Genomic DNA, 23,191 nt, shown 5'->3' with positions numbered 1-23,191 from the left:
TCGAAATACGCAGCATTAAAAAGCTGCTTTTCTTTTAGCTTCACACTTTAAGGAGGGGCTACGGTTCAATGTGTTTTGAAGCAGCTCTTCCGAATAATTTTCAAAGCGAGGACTGGGCTAGTTTTTCTCCTACGAGTGGAAGGAAATTGCTGCAAACTGAGGGGACCCGGTCTCCGTCCCACTTCCCTTCCCTTGCTGTCGGAGCCCAGTTCTGCTTGGGCTTCCTGCCGCTTTCATGGCCTTCATTTCAAAGGAGCCGAGGCAGGCAGTAGCCACCGCCTGCCCTGTGCGGTTTTTGTGCCGCTCACCCAAGAGCTGTCAGTTCCGGTTCAGACAGCAGCACGGTGGCTTGGGCAGGAGGCAAACTTCTTCATTTGCACCATATTTTGCAAGACGAGGGAGCCTCCTCTGCTTTTGTTTGAATGCTCACGCATTTTGAAGGGAGGTCGGCGGCACAGAGGTTGGTGGCCTTGAGTCGGGTTGCCTTGCAAAATCATGTAAAACAAGAGAAAGACCAAAAAACAGCAAACGGCCAAGTGGGATCTGACCCCGTCCCCACAAGGCGCTCTTGGGGAGCAGCACCAACTTCCTAGGGATCCTTGATCAGGCCTTGACAGGAGGAGGAGGAGGAGGGTGAAAGGTGTCACAGGAGGTAAGTAAGGAGGAGACCAGAAAGAAGGGTTGGGGGCTCTGGACACCCACCCAGATGCCTCCAGAGTCCTTTCCTGCAGGCGACTGACCTCTGGAGCTTCAGGCATGCGTGAATGAAGGACAGGAGCCTGGGAGAGATGGAAAGGGGGGGCTGGCCCACAGCAGCAACCAAGTTGGCTCCCAACTCTACCTGTAGACCTTCCAACTTGGGGGGCCCAGGACAGCCCCCTCCCAGGACAAAGAAGCATGCAAGCCAGAGAGCCCCAGATTCCCCCCTCCCCCAATCCCTCCCCCTTGACCCAATCTCCCGTCTCTTTCCCACGTCCCCCACCCCACTCCTGGTTTGGCAACCCCCTTTGGCTTCCTTGGGGCCACTGACTCTGGGGAGGGGGTCTGGTCAGTTCCCTGGAGCCCCTCCCCCAATCCCTCCCCCTTGCAACTCCAATGGGCCCCATTTAGCAGGAAAGCCCACCTGCCCAATTTGCTCTGCCTTTGCCACTCCCCCCCCTTCTGGCGACCCCCCTTTGGCTTCCCTGGGGGCCCTGACTGTGTGGGGGGGGTATGGTTAGTTCCCGGAAGCCCCCTCCCCAATTCTGCGCCTGTCCCAAGGCGGGGGGGGGGAGTCCCGGGAGAGGAAAGGCCGCCCCGTCCCCGGCCCAAACTCCCAGGCCAGCAGGGGTCGGTGGGGCCGCCCCGCTCCCCTTCGCCCTCGGCCTCCCCGGGGAGCCTCCGCAGGGCCGGGGCGGGAGCCGCTTCTGCCGGCGGGGTCCTGCCGGAGAGGCGTCGCGGGGCCCGGCGGGGCCGCGGAGCCGCCTTCCCGGGCGAGGCGGGCCTTGTGCTCGGGCGGCGCGGAGGCCGGAAATGCTACCGGGCGGCCGTGGCGGGGCCCGCGGAGGTAAGTGGGCGCCGGGCCGGAGGGTGGCCTTCTCCCTCCCTCCCTCCCTCCCGGGGACCCTCCGCAGGGAAGGGCCGGCCTCGTGGACCGGCCCTTACCTGCGGAGGGTCCCCGGGAGGGAGGGACGCCGCTGCCCGGAAGCCCCGCGGGGCCGCCCCTCCGCCAAAGCCGCCCCTCCGGAGGGGCCTCGGGGCCCCCGGTGCCGTCCCGCCTCGCACCCTGCCCGCCACGGGGCGCCCGCGGGCAGGGAGGCTCCGGAGCCCCTCGGGCGGAGGGCGGACGGCTTTTCTTGGGGGAAAAGGGAGCCAAGGAGGAGGAGGAAGAAGTTCCCGGGTTTTGCAGCCTCTGCATCCAAAGCGCGTCTCCCGAGAGACCCCGGCGGCGAAGGGAAGGGGCAAAGGGGACCTTGGGGGAGCCGGAGCGCTCCAGGACCGGCCCTTCTTTGGCTCGCCACCCGCCTTCCCTCCCCGGGGACGCCTCAGGCAGGACTCGAACCCGGGCCTTTGCAAGGCGGAGGATCCTCCCCGGGCAGCCCCCGAAGGCCCCCCCGCTTTCTGGGGCCATAACGTGTGTGTGTGTGGGGGGGGAAAGGAAGCAACGTGTCCCCTTTGGGGATTCCTTCCCCGGGGAAGCCGCCTTGGAGGGAGGCGCTGCGCTTCGTTCTTGGGCCGGTGCGGCGTTGCAGTTTGAACGGCTTCAGAGCGGAGATTTGCTGGAATGCCAGACTAAAGGAGCTTTTTGGGGCTTCCTGCTTAGAAGGCAGAACCGTTTCCTCCCGTTCCCCGCTCTTCCTTCCCTTTCCTTTCTGCCCCGGGTGGCTTCAAAGCAGCCGACTTTCTTTTCAGCCCCTTTCACCCTATAAATAGTTCCATCCACGGAAGAAGCACTCAATTTGCAAATCAGTCTTTTTAAAAATTGGTAATTACCCTCAGCATCCACTCCTGGCAAAGCAAAAATAACGTAGATCAGGGGTCTCCAAACTTGGCAACTTTAAGACTTGTGGACTTCAAGTTGAAGTCCACAAGTCTTAAAGTTGCTAAGTTTGGACACCCCTGACGTAGATGAAAAGCTCTGAAGGCTGGAGTGGCAGAGACCCTTGGCCACGAGATTTGGTGTCGTTTTTGGACCCTCCTCTATTACACTATATAACACAGCCAGCTCTGCTGGCTGGGGAATTCTGGGAATTGAAGTCCACAAGTCTTCAAGTTTGGGGACCCCTGCAGTACTATAAGAAGACTTGGTTCTGAGGCAGCCTTCATTTCTCTGGGTCAGCAGGGAATCAGGACGTCCCCAGAGGCCAAATTGAGCATCCTTCCTATGTTTGCAGGTTTGGATGACCTCTGGGGGTCCCAACACAGGGAAGTGGCGTGGATGCCAAATTGGCCATGGCAATGGGGAGTTCCCGCGTGCCATCCTTCCTGGGAGAAGAGGCCTACTGGCAAGACTGCCAAGGGGGCAGTTGAATAGTGATAATGATAATAATATGATAAAATGATAATAATTCCTTAGCCCCACAGGCCTGGTGGGTCACACTGGTTGGCGATCTAAGCCTTGTGTGATGAGGAATGACCAGCCAAAGCAGAGTTTGTGTCTTTCTGTTTGCAGTGACGTTGTTGTCTAGAACATGGGGCAGCTTTCCTTGGTGTCTTTTTAACTGCTGGGCAGGGTCTCTGCCTGAGAGCAGAGGAAAATCCCCCTCCCTGCTCATCTCATCAGACCCCAGCGCAAGCTTAGGTGGGTTGCACTCTTTCGGTAACTGAAGTTGGCCTGTGGGGGGGGGGACGCCTCCCCTCTTTGTCTCTCAGCAGTTGAGCAAAGCAGAGGAGGAAGTGCTGCTGGAGACAGATCTCTACTATTTTCCCTGTACTATTTTTTTTTTAAATTGTCCTACAATTAGGGAAAATCTTACAGGCTTCTTTGCCAAAACCACTATATTCTGAGGGCCCATGTGGAGCCAGCGTTATACAGATGCTGTGAGCAAATAAATAAATACATTATAAATAAACAACCTGCTGGCTACATTTTAAGACACATTCTGTTATTTTTAGAGTTCTGTTCATTTCTCATCTCCGTTGCTTTGCCTGTTATGGTGCAAGGCCACTTCTTGTGAGGTGGGCGGTTATATAAATTTGATAAATAAATGCGTGTAACAATTTTGCTTTTCCACTGTTTTTTGCAGCAGCTGAAGAAGACGGCAGATGAATTTGAATGCACAGAAGATTTGTTTGAGTGAGCAAACTGTTTTTTCTTGTTTGGCTTCCGCCAAGTTCAGCTATTTAGGCAACCCCCTTGGATTTCAACGATATGGGTGTCCCATATTGTACCTGTTGGTGGTAAGTAGTGGAAATATCCACCTGGCCTCATTGAGTTCTCCACCCCATGTCACTTAAGGATGACTAAAGCCTTCACTGCTAAAATAGTGTTTGATAAGGGGTGGGTGAGGATTGGGGTGGGGGTGGGGGGTGGGAGTAAGACTGGAGAGCCATGAAAGATAACAGTTCAACGAATATGCTTCATGGATCTTTAATAGCTACTTGGTTTCCCTTATTTATTTATTTATTTATTTATTGAATTTATAGACCGCCTCCTCTCCCCAAAGGGACTCGGGGCGGTGTACAGACAGCAACTAAAAAACCATCTACACAGTACAAAATATTAAATACCCCTTAAAAACAAATTAAATATAACGCCTGTACAATAATAATAAAAATTAAAAACAGCTTAAAAGGTCTACCCCTAGAAATTTAAAATACCGGCCAGAAGGATTGAAGATTAAAAACTACGGTTGGGCCAGGCCAGCTAAGTGGAACAGGTGGGTCTTAAGTTTCTTGCAGAAGGAGCAGAGATCGGTGGTTGTTCTGATGTCGGGGGGGAGGTCATTCCAGAGGGTCGGGCCCATCACAGAGAAGGCCCTACTCCTGGGCGCCGCCCGCTGGCATTGCCTAGTGGACGGCACCCGGAGGAGTCCCACTCTGTGAGAGCGAATCGGTCGCAGGGACCGATTCCCTTCTCTTTCCCTCTCTTAGTTCATAGATTCATCTGTATCTGTCTGTATTATATTTATTGTGATAACATCCTAAATATTGATGTGGAAAATGCAGATGGACTAGCAACTCCTTTTTTTGTTATGTATTTTAACTTCTTTCATGAACAAAATGTTGTCCTGACCCCCCCCCCCTTTACATCTTCTATTATGCATATTACATTTTGTGTCATATTTCCATTTTACATTTCAGTCACCTTCTTTTTATTCCAAATTCCCCCGCTTAATTTAATTTTTTTCTTAATATATAAACAATATTTTTTGCCTCTCAAAGCTAATCAAATTAACATATCATTTCCATCTATTCTGTTTTACTATTAATAATACATACCCTCAAGTTTAATTTTATATAGTAAACATTTCATTTAATTAGTTTAATTTTAATCTATATCCCACACATCTTATTGAATATATACCGTTGGCTATATTTACTAAGTTTCATTCTATTCTACTAGTAAATCCTTTTCTTTCTTTCCTCCTTTCAACCATGTTCTCTTAGCCTCTCAGGAACTTCCTATCTCTCATATTCTCTTTTGCCTGGACTGGCAACTCCTTTGAGGGCATCTGCAGGAGTTTACACTGGCACGAGGGTCTGTTTTTCCAGCAGCAACTTTTGGCTCTTTTTCTAATCAATCTGTTTCATTACTTCTATATTTGAAATATTTTGATCCTGCTTCTCATTCTAGAAAGTCAGAAGCAGATTGCGAAACTATCCCTTTGGAGCAAGTGTTAACCAGAATATATGTTTCTACTTTCTCTTCTGCAGGCCAAACGAGAGAACTGTGGAGATTGCTTTTAAAAGACCCATATTTCTCGGCCTATTGAAAATCAGGTTGGAACCCTAGTTGCCTCTGGGAAAGTGTTCCTGGTCAGTGCTAGAATGGAGTACCCTGAAGGCTCCCGTACCTCAGACGTGATGGACAGGTCATCTGACGACAGAACAAAGGAAGTGAGCTCTGACCCTGGAGAGTGCTTGAAGCAGACTTGGGATCTGCTTGCATTTTCTGGAACTTGCCAGGCTGAAAATGCTGCTACCCCTCCTCCTTTGGCTCTTGTGGAGGACAGGTTGGAGGGTGTTCCCTGCAGGACTGAACCCCTTTCTGAAAAATCCATTCCAGTGTTAATGCAGAATAATTTTGAAGTGTTACACCCTGAACTGGGCCACCCTGTTTCAGAAAGCTTGGACTTCTCTGAGAGATTTGGACAGCCTCTCGAGCCAATAGAAAACTTGAAAACTCAGGATAAGAGTAGTAATGAGGCTACCCAGTCTGTTTTTTGGGCTGGTATTCTACAAGCTCAGATGTGTTTCTTAGACCTTCAAGAGGAGTTGGACAGGCATAAAGAACCTCTGCAGACTCACGGTGTGAATTCTGAATCCCTTTACACAGCGACCATTGACGAACTTTTACTCCTGGAAAGTGATAGTGAGGAGGATCCAGAAGAGAATTTAGAGAAAGAGGAGGAGGAAGAAAGTGAGGAGGAGGAGGAAGAAAGTGAGGAGGAGGAGGAGGAGGAGGTTGAGTGTTTATTTTTCAATAACCCACTCTTTCACGAAAGTCCTCACTTAACCAGAACTTTCGAAGGACAAGTCCCATGGTCACAACCAGAAAGGGAAACTTCCACGGAGAACTACAAGAAAAATGTAAAAAGTGAAATGGACGCTGGAAACCATAATGGTGCCTTGCTTTCCCAGGCCAATGCAGCAATGAGCCCTGTGGCCAGGAGTTATTTTTCTGTCTGTGGTCCAGATGCTGATGAGCACACATCCAGCTGTTCTTTCCCAAGTTATGTGCCCCATTATCGCTCCTTGTCTCCGTTGTTGATTACAGAAAAAGATCTCGAAATCACCTGCTCTTTGGCAGAGGATTCAGAGGTAAGAGAGGTCTCCTATTGCTGCTTGAATTGAATTGAACTGAACCTTTTGTTGGCCAAGTGTAATTCAACGCACAAGGGATTTGTCTCTGATACAGAAGCTCTCAGTGCTTCTATGGTAATAGACTCACGAGTATTCATCTCCTACCATATTTGCTTGTGGCTTTACATGGACTTACTTGGAGCTTTAATTCCTATTTAGGTCCGGTCTTCTCCAACAAAAGAATGCATTCCACCAGCTGCCCAGCGCCTCTCCCAGGGCCAGGAGAACGGCGCTGGTGTCAGGGTTCCAAGTAATACACCCATAGCAAACAGAACTCAGAGGCAAGCAGGTTCCTCAGAGAACAGGTTTATTGGATGTATCATATTGACACAGGCTGGTGAAAACCAACTCTACCGTTTTCACCTAATTAAAAGTTTCTCCCCTTTTCCCAAACGATCAGTCACATGATGCAATCAAGGTGCTGCCCAGTTGCTTGGAAACGTCACTCCTCCTCTCTTCAGCAACCTGTGGGAATGACCTTGGTTCTCGGGGGAAACTATTTTGTTTTGGCTACAAAACCCCAGCTATCTCTATTCCTCCCTATCCCTTGGCACCATTGTGGCAACACTGGTGTTGCAAGTTGCAAGAGACCCCCTTGCCCAAACTTAAGACCCTCTCTCGTTTTGGCTCATTATTAACTCTGCATGCAGGTGTAGACCACTGTTAGGCCTACTCTTACATCAACCCCAGGTATCTGACCTCTTGCCTTGGAAATCCTTGAGACCCGGAGACAGCAGAAGGACAGTTTCCGAAAGCAGTCTCAAAGCAGTTGCTTGAATAGACCCTCTACCTGGCAAATGGCATAGAGAAGCTCTTCCACAAAACCAGTTCCTTAACCTTCAACAAAACATCATCAGAACCACCTGCAGGCCCAGGTGCACCAGGCCGGGCTGATTTGGTTTCTGCTCCCCTATTGCTGATGGGCAGCCATTGTCCTTTCCACAGTTCTTGGGAAATGCTTGCAAACCCACTCCTGGTGGAAATATACAGGAAGGCAGGGCACAAAGCGGGGCGTGTGTGTGTGTGTGTGTGTTTGTGTGTGTGTGTCAGCAGCTGTTCATGTCATCAGCTTCCTCCCCTTTTGTGACTACCAAAATTTATCTTCCAGGCTGAGGATCTCCCCCGAAAAGATGCTCTGGAAAGCCTCACTGGATCCCCTCCGAGGAGATGTTTCCTGGATCCCCTCCCAGGAAAGGTTCTGGAAAGCCTTTCTCCAGGTAAGTCTGGCACCGCTCTTTCTCAGTGTAAAAACTGTTTTTATTTTTCCCTTTCAACTTCATTCTTAGATATACATTCTTATAATTGCTATTTAACATTTGTAAATTCATCATAGTCTTTATATTCATTTTTATACACACACACATATATATAATACAGTTTGGGTCACCTTCTTGCCACCCCATTCCTCCATCGTGCTTTGCAATCCCTTTCTCTTTCCATCTTCCTAACTTCCCTTCCCTACCTTCTTCCTTCCTCCTCTCCTTCCTTCCTTCCTTCTTCCCCTCTCTTTCCCCTCTCCTCCTCCCTTCTCCTCTCTTATTAGAAATAAAATGTAAACAGAGAAAATTATTGGTATGAAAAGATAAAGTCGGGATCGCTGTAATGCCACCCCGAGAACCCATCAGAGAAAGCAAATAAGCACGGGCAACAACGGAAAGGAGGGGGGATGAGGAGGGAAAAGAAGAAAGGGTAAAGCAGAGGAAGGAAGGGGGGGGGATTAGGAGGAGGAGGAGGAGGAGAGAGGGTAAGAAAGTGGCACCACTCTTTCTAAGAGCATCAGACAATGCCCTGCCCTCTCATGGGGCTTTCTAGGCTGCACAGCACAACAGAGGCTGCGGTCTTGCAAACCACCTGGTGACTGACATCTTCGTCTCCCCCACGTACAGAGCCGTCTGCATATTTGCCGGTGGAAGGCCTGCTGTTTTCTGCCTCCAGCACTTCTCTGATGTCTGCTTTGCTGCAAGAGCCCACGAAGAGCTGCCCCCCTGCCCAGCCCACACCTCCAGGGGGGAGTTGCTGCCTCCCCTCCAGCTCCCAGGTCCCCTCAGCTCCTGCTGCAGAGCAGAATCTGCAGCAAGAGAGGTCTGAGCCACAAGCATCACCCCATGGCCACCCTTCCTCTTCCTGCACATGGTTAGAGGAGCCTGAAAGAACTTCCTCTCTGCAGAAGGACGTCAGCGGAGCAGATGTGCGCTCCATCCCACTTTGTGGTGTAGAGAGGAAGCGAGGCAGCTCAGTAGAAAGGCTCAAGATGGTGGAGTTGCCAGCTATGCAAAGCGATGGGAGGCCGAAAGGCGGAGAGGAAGAGCCGATGCTATAGTAAGGGTGTCTTGTTTTATGTCTCTTGGGGCCGTTGGCCTCTCTGCTCTGCTCGCCACACCCAACATCCTCCTGCTGAGGTGGGAAGGTGGGCTCGTGCCCAGGTGCCACCCAGCAGGTACCTGGAGGGCACAGCCAGGATTGTGGCTTTTGCCCCGCAGGCGCGAGAGAGTTTGCTTGCCTTCTTGCCTCGTGGCGACTTCGTTCACGTGTCGGCATTTATTCTCCCGGGCGATGACAAAAGGCCCCTGTCTCTCTCTCTCTCTCCACCCTCTGCAGCTGCCCTGAAGAGCCTGTGGGGGAGTTTGGCAGAACGGGGGAGAGTCTGCCTGCCAAGGTCCCGGCAGAACCGAACGGCACCCTGCTCCTGGCCAACGGCACCTCTGGAGACCTGGCCGCAGCACACAGGCTGGCAGCTCGGCTTTACCACCTGGACGGCTTCAGGAAATCTCAGGTGGCGGCTTTTCTGCAGAAGAAGTAAGACGGCCCTGAACGCCTCTTCCGTTTGGGGATTGGAATGTTTGTCACTTTGATTACTTGCACAATATGGAGACACCCCCACACCCACCCCCACGAGTTTTATTTTTATTTTTTCGTTCTCTTACATATATACATTCACCTAATTGTTATTCTTCTTTACATTTGTCATTCTTATATATATTATTATTTCATTTAATAGGTTATAATATACAGTTTGGGTTTAATTGCCATCCCTTCCTCCTGTTGTAGCACCACCTTATTTTCCCTTTCTTTTCTCCCTCCCTCCCTTCTCTACTTCCTTCCTCCCTCCTCTCCTTCCCTTTCCTTCTTCCCTTACCTCTCCCCCACTCCTTCCTTCCTCTTCCCCTTGCTACCCTCTCTCCTTCTCTTTCTCTCCCTTCCACCCTCCTCTCCTTCCCTCTCCCTTCCTTCCCTCCTCTCCTTCCCCTTCCTTCTTCCCTTCCTTCCCTTCCTTCCACTCCTACTCTTCCACACCACACTGAGTTTTCAGTGGTTCCTTCTTCACCCAAAGAAGAAGCGAATGCATTTCCAGGCCTTCTGCCTGACTGAAAGCTAAGAAAGCTGAGGGTCTTTGGAGCAGTGGCAGAGTAGAACCGGCCCTCCTCTGAGGCAGCCCCAACAGCAGAGCTTGGCTGTCCAGAAGTAAAGGCCCAGGACAGAGCGCGGGAGCCCAGCTGAGGGAAACATTAGGAGGAGGAGGCAGGGCCAAAGGGGCTGAAGGGAGGTGGCAGGAGCCTTTTCTCTCTCTCTTTCTGCTTGGACTGGTGCATAGGCCTTGATGGGCCTTCCTCGGTCATGGGGCATGGGGTGGGGAAGGAGCCAGGCAGGGGTGGGGGACCCCTAGGAGGAGACCGAGAGGTTCTCCTGCTGTGTTTGGGGTGTTTCTGAGCTCTTCCTCTACATTTGTCCACAGCAACCCCTTCAGCCAGATGGTCGCTGAGGCCTACCTCTCCTTCTTCCGCTTCTCTGAGCAAACCCTGGATCAGGCCCTGAGGTAATAGGCGCCTTGCCTTGGGCTGCCTTTCCATTCTCAAGAAGGGAAGCGAAACTTCACAGCCCATGGCCGGATGCGCATTTCCTGCCCTCCCTGATGAGGAGGAAGGAGGGTGCCCTTCCCTCTCCCAAGCCCAGGAGGCCAAGAGCTCGCTTGGGGAATGGCTGGAGTAGCTGGGGAGCAACAGAAGGAAGGCTGGGAAGAAAAGATCGAGGGGCCTCTTCCTTCAGCTCTCCTCCGAGTCAAGGCCTGCTTGGTTCGGAGACCTTCCTGGACCTGTGGGGAAGGACCCCAATGCAGGAGAAAAGTCCTTGAAGCCGTTGGTCTAAAGCCTCCTCAGTTCTTGGCAGGTTAAAAGGAAGCTCCGTGGCGAAGATAGAAGCGCCTCCCAGCCTCAGTGTTTCAGCTCCATCTGCCTCCTTGCATTGTCCCCAGGCCTGATGGAAGCCCTGAGGCAGTGGGTGGCGGGCAGCCATGACAGTTTTCCACAGCCAACTCATCTTGGGCAAGACTTGCACTAATCCCAAAGAAACGGTGGAATAGATTCATTAAAGGAAAGATGCAAGAGGAGGGACAGAATGAAATCAAAATAATGTTTATTTTAAATAATTAAGTAGAATTGTTAAATCGCCCTGCAGTGAGTTGGCCCTGGCAGGTGGCCCCGTTCCCCCGCGAGGGTGGCTCTTCCCCAGGCCTCCTGCGGCTCCCGGGGGGGAAAGACGCATCCCAGGCGCCTCTTCTGACCTTCCCCTCCTCTGGGCAGGTCCTTCCTGAAGTCCTTTGTGCTGACCGGGGAGACTCAGGAGCGGGAGCGGATCCTGATGCATTTCTCTCAGCGCTTCCACGGCTGCAATCCGGAGGCCTCTCTTAGTCCAGGTGAGACGCTCATCCCACACCCCTCGCAAGGCGTGATAAGCTTTGGGTTGGATGACAAGCCCTCTTGTACGTTAGCCTCGGGGGTGGGCTGCTCTTACCGACGCTGCCTGTGCGCTGCTTATGGAGCCACGCGTCCTGTCCGTGCACACACATGCGCAATGTGCCCCCCCAGTCCGCCCCCCTCCCCAGCTGCTTGTTGGGCCTCGCGCACGCACCGCATGCTGTGCATTTGGCTGGTTGCTTTAAAAACAGGCCTAGAAGGTGGGCGGGCGGGCGGGCCAAATGAGCTACTGTACCGGTACGCTGTCAGCTGCTCCCGGTTACTACCAGTACGACCAGACTGGATGGAACCCCCCACTGGTTACCCTGTTTTTATTTTGTCCCTGAAAGCGGCACGGAGACGAGATCCTTCCTTTTCCAACTGAATCAGAGAAAAACCAGGCTCAAAACCGGAACTGAAGAATTTCCCTCTTTTAGTATATTTTTGTCATTTGGCAGCCAGTAGACCAGTTCTCCTTATTTCCCTTCGAGCATACCGTGTGTCTATATAAAGAGTTAAGTTTTTCTTTCACCATCTGTGGTTGGGTGGTTTCAGGCAACCAGCAAATACTTCTTTTCGGCAACTGGTTTCCATCTCCTGGAATTTGGGGAAACCAGATTAGTGTCTTCTCTTGGGACTTGTTCTTCACTGTTGCGCTGTCAGTCAGTCAGTCAGTCAATCAATCAATCAGAATAGAGCTGGGAGGGACCTTGGAGGTCCAACCCTGTACAATTTGGGACAGTTGGTTGTCCAGTCTCTTTTTGAAAGCCTCCAGTGATGGAGCACCTCCAACTTCTGAAGGGAAGCCGTCCCACTGGCTAATTGTTCTCCCTGTTAGGAAATTCCTCCTTAGTTCCAAGTTGCTTCTCTCCTTGGTTAGTTTCCGTCCATTCCTTCTTCTTGTCCTGCCTTCAGGGGCTTTGGAGAATAGGTTGACCCCTTCCTCTTCTTTCTGGCAGCCCCTCAAGGACTGGTGTCATGTCACCTTTAGTCCTTCTTTAGATTAGGAACTGAAGTTCCTCTGGAACACTTTTACCCACTTGTTTCTCCTACACGGCAGTCCTATTCTTCATCGCTCTGAGTTTATTCAAGCAATTCTTTTTGTAGTCCATTTACACTCCATTTTATTTCCTTCCCTTAAAACCAGGAACATTAGCATCACTTTAAGACTTGTGGACTTCAACTCCCACAGTTCCTCAGCCAGCTTTACTGGGAAAGGAGGAAGGGAAGGGAAGAAGAGATGGACTAGCAGCGAGGGGGATGGACTCTGTAGTTACAGGGGCGATGGGGACACTGTCGGAAGAACGTGATTCTTAAGAATACCACAAAATGTCTGTCTGTCGAAAGAAGGAAACCAGCACTTCCGGTTCATCTAGCAGAGAACAGAACGGCTGAAGGTTGAGGGCCAAGTCTTAAGATTCAGCTCATTTTCTCTGGCCTTTTGTTTTAGCGGAGGGTCAAATTCCCTGGGAGGATATTTTGCTGACATTTCCAATTAAGTTGTGGGAGAATCTGGTGGAATCTCTCTTGAACCCCCTTTTCTTCTGCAGATGCCGTGCATACGCTCACCTGTGCCATGATGCTCCTCAACACCGATTTGCATGGGCAGGTAAGGAGACTCCCCAAGAGGAAGGAGTCTTGGCTCATCTTCCCTCACTTGGGCCTTTTACAGTCTCTGAACGGAGAAAAACTATATCCGGATGGCCATATTTGTGGAAGAGGGGCTAGGGTACCCACAGACCAGGGGTGGGTTGCTGCCAGCATTACGGTTTGCTTTGCAGGCCAGCGCCAGAGGTGGGTTCCTCGGATCGGTCCGGCCGAGTAGGTAGTAACTCAGCTGGCCACGCCCCCGAACCGGTTAGGCACTGGCATCTTGTTTTTTGCTTCTGCGCATGCATTTTTTACCTACTGTGCATTCGCACATAGCATGCATCAAACGCACGTCTGCCCGAAGTGCGTGTGCACCCAAACGTCCCTGAGTGAACTGGCAGTAGAAGAAGCTGGAACCACCCCTGGTGTCCGCCAGACGCACGCTGTGTGCACGTGCGCAGTTACCTGTAAACATGTTCTACGCAATTGTAAATTGTGCATGCGCAGAACATTAAAAAGGACTAAAAAGCATGCTGGCAGTGGCCACGGTGACCGGGGAACCGGTTCTGGGGGGGTGGCCAGCCTGGGTTGCTGCCAGTTCTGTGACCCAGGCCAACATACCACCACTGGTTCGGCCAAACCGGTGCAAACTGGTAGTAACCCACCTCTGCCACAGACCCAGGTTGACGTGACAGTTCTTGTTTAGATGTACAATGTGGATGGTGCAGCAACTTCATCTCTCTCTGTCTCTCTCATCTTCATCCTTCTGGAATCAGAATATCGGCCGAAGCATGAGCTGTCAGGACTTCGTGGTGAACCTCGCAGGCCTAAACGATGGCAAGGACTTTCCCAAAGAGCTGCTAAAGGTAGGTGTGGCTTCCAATGAAAGGGCTACCTGTGGACCAGCAGATGTGGAACTTCACTTCCAGCCAGGATGGTCAATGGAGAGAAAGCCTTAGAGCTCTAATTCAGCAATTTATTTCCCCCTCCCCACCCCAAAAAGAATTGGGTGCTTGGTGTCAATGTTATAATGTCTATATCCCAACTCTGTTGACTTTCAAGGCCACAACAGGAAAAATATAAGATACAGGAAGGGTCATTTCTTAAAGGTGACAGCAGAATCTTCCAAAGGTTCTCCATCAGCTGTTATGTGGAGGAGGAAAATCGGCAGGCGGCCTGTGAGGATATTTGTGGTTTGGGCTCAGCCGCACCTTCCCTCTGCAACTGTCCCAACAGAGGACAAAGGGGGTGTCAGGCTTCCAAATGGCATCCAGAAGAAAATCAGAGTCCAAGGCAAAGTACTGCTCAAAGTTCCAATTTATTAAGGGAGCCATATTGACACATCTGGGAAAACCCGAATCTGAAAGCTTTCCGGTTTTCCCCACTCAGTTGAAAGTTCAAGGTCTTTCCCCCCACACCCACCAGTCCATCACATGGTCCCATCTCCCACTGCCACGCTGGCAGTTCCACCCATCCAGTTCCGGTCAGGTGCAGAAGTGCAGAGACAAAAGATGATGACCTTGGCTTTCTAGGAATAATTTTGTTATGGCTACATAGCATCTAACTCCTACAATCCCACTTCCCATGTTCCCACAATAGAAAATGCATAGCAGAATAATAGAAAGTGTGGCAGGCCAAAGACCCAAAATAAAAGATGGCTGCAGGCCTGACAGGAGGCACAGGAAGGGCCCCCAGCTAGTCCTCCATGAAGAACTAGTGAGATCCAGGGCCTGGGCTTAGGGTGGGGGTGAGACTACCCCTCCTAATATTCACGCCCCTGACAACATCTGCCCAGTCAGTCGGAGGGCTGCAGACCAGACGCAGTGCCCAGACTCTTCCGCAAAGGTGGCGTCTCCCAGTTTTTCTTCACAGCTGATAATATCTGAGGAAGGATTGGCAGTACTTTTGAGGACAGAGCCCCCAAAGTGGCAGCTGTGGGGGGGACAGGGAGCTTTTCCTGAAGGACGGGGGTTAGAGGCAGGGAAGAAAGCTTACAGCTCAGCCTTTTTTCTATCTATCCAGGCATTGTACAACTCCATCCGTCATGAAAAACTGGAATGGGCGACGTAAGTAAAAGCAAGATATGGGGGGGGGGGGGAGGAAACTTTGAGGAAGCTGAAGGGAGGGCTGAGGTCAAAGAGAGAAGGCATGGAAGCCCTTGGCCCCCTCCCTTCTCCCTTATAAAGGAGATGGGGAGGGGGTTGCCCTGTATAAGCTGGGTGGGTGGGCTACCGTGACTCGGTCTGTAACTCAGGAGCTTTACGTATTCAGCCTGTAGGGAGAGTTGCCGAGAAGGACAAGGGGAAGGGAACAGAGGAGAACCTGGTGGAGAAGGCCTTGTTTGCCCCTACAGGAAGTCTAAATCGTGCCTCAAACTGACACCAGGATAGGAAGAGGCCCAAATCATATTTCCCAACTTCAAATCAGCTGAAGGAGGAGGGTGCTTACGATTTCAGGATTCCCGAAGAAAGGGCAAAGCAGAGGGAGTAAGGGAGGGGAAGCAAGAGGAGGAGAGAGGGTAAGAAGGAGGAGGAGGAGAGAGGAGGAGTGGGGGGAACAGAGGGGAAGAAGGAAAGGAGGAGAGGAGGAAAGGAGAAGGCAGAGAAGGGCGGTTGGGAAGACAGAAGGAATAAGGTTGTGGCAAAATAAGATGGAGACATGGGGGGGGGGGGCAAGAAAGTGATACCAACTGTGTTTTTTATATTTGTAAGAAGATAGTGAAAAATGTTAATAGATAAATGTTGATAGTACTTACAACAATGTATACTTGTGAATGTATTTGAAAGGAAAAACAAAAAAATAATAATAATTCAGGATTCCCCAGAACGTTTAACGCCCAAGTGGCACGACAGAAAAGCACAGGTTTTTTTCCCCCCAAATTGTGAATGGGTGTCTTCCATACTTTCTTAAGTTTGCTTTTATTATTTAATTTTTATCCCACCTTTGCTCTCTTTAGAAATCACTCAAGGCGGCAAACATATTCTTCCTCCTCCTCCTCCTCCTCCTCCTCCTCCTCCTCCTCCTCCTCCTCCTCCTCCTCCTCCTCCTATTTTCCCCACAATAACCCACCTGGTTAGGGGGACTGGCCCACAGACACCCAACTGGCTTTCGCCTCTAAGGCAGGACTTGAACTCGCAGCCACCTGCTTCCTAGCCTGGTGCCTTAACTGCCAGACCAAACTGGTTCTAAATTTAAAAGGCATCTGCAGGCTAAGACTGGGTAGCATTTTCTCCCGTTCCATCTGATTTTCCCCCCCAACCTCTTCTTTTGACCCTTAGTGTAATTAAGTCGTGCAAAATGAGCCTTCCCCCCCCCCCTTCTTTTACGTGTTTTTTTCTCTATGCAGCCTGTGCGAAATTTCTGTTTCTCCCCTCCAGGGATGAGGAAGACACAACGGATGCAAGGACGCTCCTGAGTCCCACAAACAGCCAGAGGAAAACCAACCCTTTCCTGACGGCATGGCAGGACCCCGGGGCAGAGGTCTACCAGCAGGGTCTCCTTGCCCGTAAGGTGCACGCGGAGGCCGATGGCAAGAAAAGTGAGTGTCCGGTTGTGGCCCTGGACGAGCAGGTCTCCTTTCCCTGGCAGAGGCCAGAGAGGGGGCCGGCAGGGTCTCCCATGGAAGCCATCTGGGGGCTCTGAGCCTGGCTCTTGCTCTCTTGCCCACTCGCCCTCTGCAGAAATCCCAGGCCGTCCCCAGTCGGCTGCTTGGTGCGAGGTCGAGGGCACCACAAGGTCAGGATCCAACCGCCAAGCCCTCGGGACGGCAACCTGGAGGAAGTGGGGAGGGCAAACCGGCTAGAAAACCCACTGACCGCCCTTCCCTCCCTCCCTCCCTCCCTGTAGCTCCCTGGGGCAAGCGAGGCTGGAAGACGTTCTATGGTGTGCTGAAGGGGACAGTGCTGTACTTCCTCAAGGTAAGAGGGACAAGGCCGGCAGGTGGAAGTCCGTGTGCTGGGAGTGGTTGACAGGCAGCCCGTGGGGGAAATCCCCTGAAGGGGCGGCTGCTAGAATCTGTCTCAGAACTGCACATCCTCCCTCGGTGGAGGCTTTCAAAACCCCTGCTCTGTCTCTGCCAACGGCTCTTCAACCACCCATCAGCGGATGTCAAAAAAGAGCCGCAAACAGATGGCAGAAGACTTTGAAAACCCAGGGTAAGCAGAGTTTCTGGGGCTGTGGAAGAACAAGCGAGGGCAACTGGAGGGAGACAGAACGAGTGGCCCCACTGCTTAGAGACAAGGTGAAGTGCTGGATAAAATCAAAGTGACGGGAAGATTGTCATCTTCAAGAGAACAAAGGAGAAAAAGAGGGATTTGGAGCTTAAAGTAGTTAAAGATACATAGAGGTGGATAGATAGAGGATAAGAGTAGAGTAGTAGTTACAAGTTCATTTAGCAACTGTTTAAAGTTACAACGACACTGAAAAATGTGACATGACCATTTCCCCCAGTTATGACCTTTGCAACATCCCCATGATCGTGTGATCAAAATTCAAATGGACTTCTGGGAGTTGAAGTCCAGAGACCTTAAAGTTGCTAAGCTTGAGAAACATTGACTGTTGCAGAGAAGGAAGAGGGCAGGAGTAGCTAAATCGGGGAGCAGTGAGTGGTGTCAAGGGAGGTTGGTGCATGTTCACAACTGCATGTCATCCCGTCCCCCCATCTCCCCTTGCAGCATGGACACATCTGTCCCTCCCAGGAGGACTCCATGGATGCTCAGTTTGGTTCTGTTTTTCGCTACCATGCAGGATGAGCAGCGCCTGGAGGTGTCTGGCTCAGAGGAGCTCATTGGCATATCTCATGCCCTGGCAGAAAAAGCCAGCAAATACACCAAACGGCCACATGTCTTCCGGCTCCAGACTGCAGACTGGCACATCTTCCTCTTCCAAGCCCCGTGAGTTCCCATGCGCCTCAAGGAAGCTCTGCCTGGCCATCATTCCCAGTGTCTTCTGCAGAAGAGTAGCGGAGATTCCTTACCAATAAGAAATGAGAGCCCTTTTCTAGCTTTCCTCCTCCTTAGTATGGGCCTGGGCCTGTCTCTTGGGTTCTCCTCCACCATGCCCAAATTTTAAAGTGTTATTTATTTATTTATTATTATGAGCTGTGGTGGCGCATGGTTAGAATGCATTTTGCAGGCTGACTCTGCCCACTGCCAGGAGTTTGATCTGACCGGCTCAAGGTTGACTCGGCCTTCCATCCTTCTGAGGTCGGTTTCAGAGAGATTTCCTTGCCTAAACAGAGAAACAGAACAATCCGGATGGACAAAAAAAATAAGTGGGATTGGGAACAACTCCTGACTTCCTGTCAACTTCCCCACTGAATTTCCTTATTGGAATCTGGCAGTGATCCTCCCTCCCTCCCTCCCTCCCTCCCTCCCTCCCTCCCTCCCTTCTTTCCTCCCTTCCCTCCCTCCCTTCCCTTTCCCTTCCCTCCCTCTTCTTTCTTCCCCCTTTTCTTCCCGTAGATAAGTGGCTGCTGCTAGGGGCAGAAGGGAGGGTCAGGTTGCCAAGTGGCTGGGAATCGCCCACATACCCATTTTGACATACACACATAATGCTATTGGTGTGCGATTTGTTGCCATTCAGTGCAGCAGGGGTTTCGGTTTCCATTTTGTGAGTAGAAACCCAGAGATTTGGTCCAAGAGGAAAATTGATTTAACATTGGAGGAAACAACGATATAGCTGGCTTTGAAAGACTTAACAGAATTGGACCTGATGAGTAGGGACGGATGGACGGACAACGACTCCAAAGAATGATATGGAACTATTGACAGGAACAGGAGATGGGAAAAAACCATTTAGAAGGAGGAGATGACAAATTACTTCAAACCTGTTGCCAAGGAAACGGCACCCCAAAGCTTACCTTGAAGGAAAATTGAGTGGGATGGGATGATTCTTCCTAATGGAAATTCAGCTGTACTCATCAAATGGGAGAAGCAGGATGCCCCCATGTAAAAGATCTTATGTGTTATCTACTAAAAAATTCTCAGTTCAGAGGGTTTGGGGTGTATAAAGAGGACCATAAAGACTTCGGTCTTCCTTTTCCCAACCTAAGCAAGGGGTTGAGGCCCTTCATGCTCTTGACAGATAACACAGATTTGACTCTGTGGACCTCCTAAGAAAGAAAGCCTCCTTTTAGTTCATTTTACCCGGGATCTCCCAATCTAGTTGTAGATGCTTGAATTACACCCTAAAAACCCCCTAGAAAAAAAATCCATTAACTTTTATCCAGACCAAACATTTCTGGTCTTACAGGAGATTGGCCACTGCAGAATTCTAGCAACTTAGTGGTTAAAGGCTCATGATGCCTTTCGAATTATCTGCATAATTCGGCATTTGTTTTGCATTTATACTCATTATTTATTAAAAACTGCTTTGGCAACATGTACGGTAGGAACCTGACTGCTTGTTTCAGGTGAGTTTCTTCACCAAAAGAGACTCTTGGGGAAGGCAGGTAGGGATCTTCGGGAACAGGAGGGGGTGTGCTGGGGGGGGCGGCATGGCCAAAGCGATGAGGAGTATGTATTGATCCCAATTATTGAGCTGTGGTCCCAGAAACCGATTTAACTAGAATAGGTACAGATCCAGCAGACGCCTTCATGCCCAACATTGATTTGGGCTGATTTTAAACATTTTGGAGAGATTGTGGATTACCCATTATGGCTGTGTTTATTATGTTAATCCCCCAAATTGGGGCTAATCCCAAAATTCAATTCTACTTTTCTAGAACTCCCGAAGAAATGACTTCATGGATTTCCCGCATCAACCTTGTGGCAGCCATGTTCTCTGCGCCTCCTTTCCCTGCAGCGGTGGGCTCCCAAAGGAAATTCATAAGGCCCATTTTGCCAATTACTCCCTGCAAGAATTCCATAGTAAGTCGGGTGCTGGGGGGTGGAAGGGTCCCGTCCCAGGTCCTTCTGCAGGGGGTTTAGATGAAGCCAAGACCGAAGGGGGAAGCCTGGCTCCACCTTTGGGGGTCCCAGTCGCACAGCTCAGTGCAGCCAACGATCTAGGTGAGGGGAGGGAACTGGGGCAAGGCTGCAACCTTTCCCTGCCCCTGCAGGAAGACCAGCACCTGGCCCACGAAGCCTGCATGGACAGGGTGGCCCATGAACTGACGGAGCTCCAACGGAACCTGCCAGAGAAACGTGGCCGTGGGAGGGACCTGGAGGAGTACCAGCTCAGAAAGGAGTACTTGCTTTACGAGGTGAGCCACGTTGGTCCTTCTGGGGGAGGGGTGTGTATGTCTTGGGCTGTTCTGTTGGGGAGGGCCATCCCCATGTGACCCCTTTCCTACAGTGGGAGGTAACAAAAAGAGTCTGAATGATGCACACACACATTGAGAATTGCCTGCGTCATTTTTCAGGGGAAAGAGTTTGCAGATCCATATCTCTGCAGTACTACAGTACTTGTCCCTGGCCATTCTTCTGTTCACGTGGCTGTTATCTTTCAGAACCTCTCATCTTCCTCTGTACGACCTCTAGTTACCTCTAGTTATCTGTTAAAGTATATATAAATATAAATAAATAAAATATAAATTTTTTGCTGATATAGAAATGAAGGGAGACTAGGATAGGTCTATTTCAAGCTATTTAGCTCTCATCAACTAGCCATACCCTTGCTGGGATTCGAACTTGGGACTGTTTTTACCTATTAGGCAGTTGTATTAACCTCTAAGCCACAAGTTCTCCTCCCTTTATCAGCTGAGCCAGGGAAGTGATTGTTATTTCTTCTGTCAAAGCACCTGGTCTCCCCAAATATGGGAGGGAGCATACTGCTTCACTTTCGCCTTTCAGCCCCTCTCCAGGAGCCTTCCAGGCAGAAAGGCTTAACACAAAATGGTTTGTTGTGTAAGCGATTGCCTGGAAGGCTCCTGGAGCGGGAAGCAGTATGCTCCCTCCCGCTCCCATATTTGGGGAGACCAGGTGTTTTTTATTATTATTATTTATTATTTATTAGATTTGTTAGCCGTTCCCTCTCCACGAAGGGACTCGGGGCGGCGTACAATAAATAAAAAACACATATTATACAATTAAACATTACACGGAGGAGGTATAAAAATCACACAACGATCATTACAATACATAGCAATAGTAATAATAAGGTTAAAAATTAAAATACCCCAATATAAAATTACAAGTTTAAAAGATTGCCAGGAGGATTAAAATGGAGCTATGGTTGAGCCAGGCCGGCTAGTTGAAAAAGGTGGGTCTTGAGTTTTGAACGGAAGGAGCGGAGGTCGGTAGTAATCCTAATGTCGGGGGGGAGGTCATTCCAGAGGGCTGGGCCCATCACAGAGAAGGCCCTGCTCCTGGGCGCCACCCTCTGGCACTGCTTAGTGGACGGCACCCGGAGAAGTCCCTCTCTGTGAGAGCGAATTGGTCGTAGGGATGTATGGGGCAGGATGCGATCCCACAGATAGCTAGGTCAGAAAAAAAAACAGAAAAAAAACACTTTACACAAACACACACACACACAATCTATCTATCTATCTATCTATCTATCTATCTATCTATCTATCTATCTATCTATCTATCTATCTATCTATCCTTCCATCCATCCATCCATCCATATCTATCTATCTATCCATCCATCCATCCATCCATATCTATCCATCCATCCATCCATCCATCCATCCACATCTATCTATCCATCCATCCATATCTATCTATCTATCTATCTATCTATCTATCTATCTATCCTTCCATCCATCCATCCATCCATCCATATCTATCTATCTATCCATCCATCCATCCATCCATATCTATCTATCCATCCATCCATCCATCCACATCTATCTATCCATCCATCCATATCTATCTATCTATCTATCTATCTTATCTATCTATCTATCTATCTATCTATCTATCTATCTATCTATCATCTATCTATCTATCCATCCATCCATCCTTCCTTCCTTCCTTCCATCCATCCATCCATCCATCCATCCATCCATCCATATCTATCCATCCATATCTATCTATCTATCTATCTATCTATCTATCTATCTATCTATCTATCTATCTATCATCTATCTATCTATCCATCCATCCATCCTTCCTTCCTTCCATCCATCCATCCATCCATCCATATCTATCCATCCATATCTATCTATCTATCTATCCATCCATCCATCCATCCATCCATCCATCCATCCATCCATCTACCTACACACCATGACTACAGAATTTTCAGATATCGAATTGTAAACGAGAGAGATGTTTGTTGAAGCCCTCCCTGTCTGTGGGATACGAAAGAGGAAGGGAGAAAATCTGTGCCCAAAATAGCATCCTAGCATTGGTCCAAGCCGAGGGGAGCTTTGTCTCTAATGTTCTAGTGCAGCATTTCTAGCGAAAGGTCGCCTGCAGCTTCCTGTCTTCCCGCCACGGAGCCAGATTCCGCTGCTCCACTCTCGCCCCCTCTCGCCCCTGTGCAGAAACGCCGCTATGAGACGTACGTGAAGCTCCTGGAGGTGAAACTTGGCTGCAGCTCAGATGACCTGGACCAATGGGAAGCCCGGCTGGCCACCATGGTTGAGAACTGCCCCAGTTTGCAGAAGTCCCACTCCAGCCCTTCCCTGAACGTGGAGGGGCCTCCGGCCGGGGGGGCCAAAGTGAAGAGGAACATCTCGGAACGCAGGACCGTCCGCAGGATCATTCCGAGGCGCAACAGGCACTTGTTGTGACCCGCTCTCCTGGCCCCTCTGGGGTTGTCCTTGGATGCAGGAGGAGCGTTGGCAGAGAGCGGCTGGCTCAAGCCAGGGCGGTTGGCAGTTGCCTTGGCTGGACGCTCGGTTAGGTCACCATCACGGTGAACTCAGCGCCCGGATTCTCGCCTGGAGCCCCTTCTGGCCGTCTCCAGATTCTAGCTCTGGGTTTGCTTTTGGGAAATGCTCTGCTGCTGGACTCAGCTTCTTCCCTTCTTCCCTTCCCTTCGGAATCCTCTCTGGCTCCTCGGGGCAAACTGGAAGTCTGTGTGCAATAAAATGAATAGAAGGGCGAGGGCCCGGGACTCTTTTCTGGATGAGTGTTTTGAACCCCTCCCTCGAGGGGTGGGTTCCGGCTTCTGTTACTGCCGGGTTGCTCAACGCATTTCGGGCACACGCACGCTTGATGCGTTCTATGCACAGTAGTAAAGAAATTGCTTCTGCACATGCCCAGAAGCAAAGGGGGGAAAAAAGATGGCGATGCCTACACTGCCACTGATAGAACCGGTTGGGGGGCATGGCCAGCCAAGTTGCTCCCTACTTGGCCGAACTTGTAGGAACCCACCTCTGCCTCCCTCCCTCCCCTCCCTCTGTTAGAGGAGGGACTGTGCGCTTGGGAGGCACTTCCTTTTCTTGCTGCACATCTCATCCTCAGAGACTGTGG

The 23,191-nt window shown here is 50.5% G+C and overlaps 1 protein-coding gene across 4 annotated transcripts; it reads left to right on the top strand.

Moving 5' to 3' along the window:
- Positions 1-130: 130 nt before the first annotated feature.
- Positions 131-22,837, top strand: LOC309395959 (PH and SEC7 domain-containing protein 4-like). Of its 4 annotated transcripts, none has more exons than XM_081960668.1 (17): positions 131-652; positions 3,726-3,879; positions 5,356-6,462; positions 7,613-7,721; positions 8,391-8,823; positions 9,103-9,300; positions 10,238-10,318; positions 11,082-11,194; positions 12,785-12,843; positions 13,601-13,690; positions 14,847-14,890; positions 16,202-16,362; positions 16,671-16,741; positions 17,571-17,716; positions 19,549-19,693; positions 19,885-20,028; positions 22,258-22,837. In XM_081960668.1, the coding sequence occupies exons 3-17, from the start codon at positions 5,470-5,472 to the stop codon at positions 22,504-22,506; spliced, it is 3,036 nt and encodes a 1,011-aa protein (XP_081816794.1). In that variant the 5' UTR covers positions 131-652; positions 3,726-3,879; positions 5,356-5,469; the 3' UTR covers positions 22,507-22,837. The 4 variants fall into 4 exon arrangements, with proteins under 4 accessions (XP_081816794.1, XP_081816791.1, XP_081816792.1 ...); XM_081960665.1 differs by lacking the exon at positions 131-652 and adding an exon at positions 1,375-1,546; XM_081960666.1 differs by lacking the exon at positions 131-652 and adding an exon at positions 2,614-2,873.
- Positions 22,838-23,191: the final 354 nt, after the last annotated feature.

Source organism: Natrix helvetica (assembly GCF_964273705.1).
Source record: "Natrix helvetica genome assembly, chromosome: 8".
Classification (NCBI taxonomy): Eukaryota; Metazoa; Chordata; class Lepidosauria; order Squamata; family Natricidae; genus Natrix; species Natrix helvetica.
This window is presented reverse-complemented; position numbering and strand designations above follow the sequence as displayed.

What these genes read in the sequence shown, in the direction of transcription:
- LOC309395959 (XM_081960668.1), top strand. Translation starts at nt 5,470, where the DNA reads ATGGAGTACCCTGAAGGCTCCCGTACCTCAGACGTGATGGACAGGTCA. An exon ending in GCGGCTTTTCTGCAGAAGAA is followed by an intron (nt 9,301 to 10,237) that starts GTAAGACGGCCC and finishes ATTTGTCCACAG; the next exon opens with CAACCCCTTCAGCCAGATGG. An exon ending in GGAGGCCTCTCTTAGTCCAG is followed by an intron (nt 11,195 to 12,784) that starts GTGAGACGCTCA and finishes TTTCTTCTGCAG; the next exon opens with ATGCCGTGCATACGCTCACC.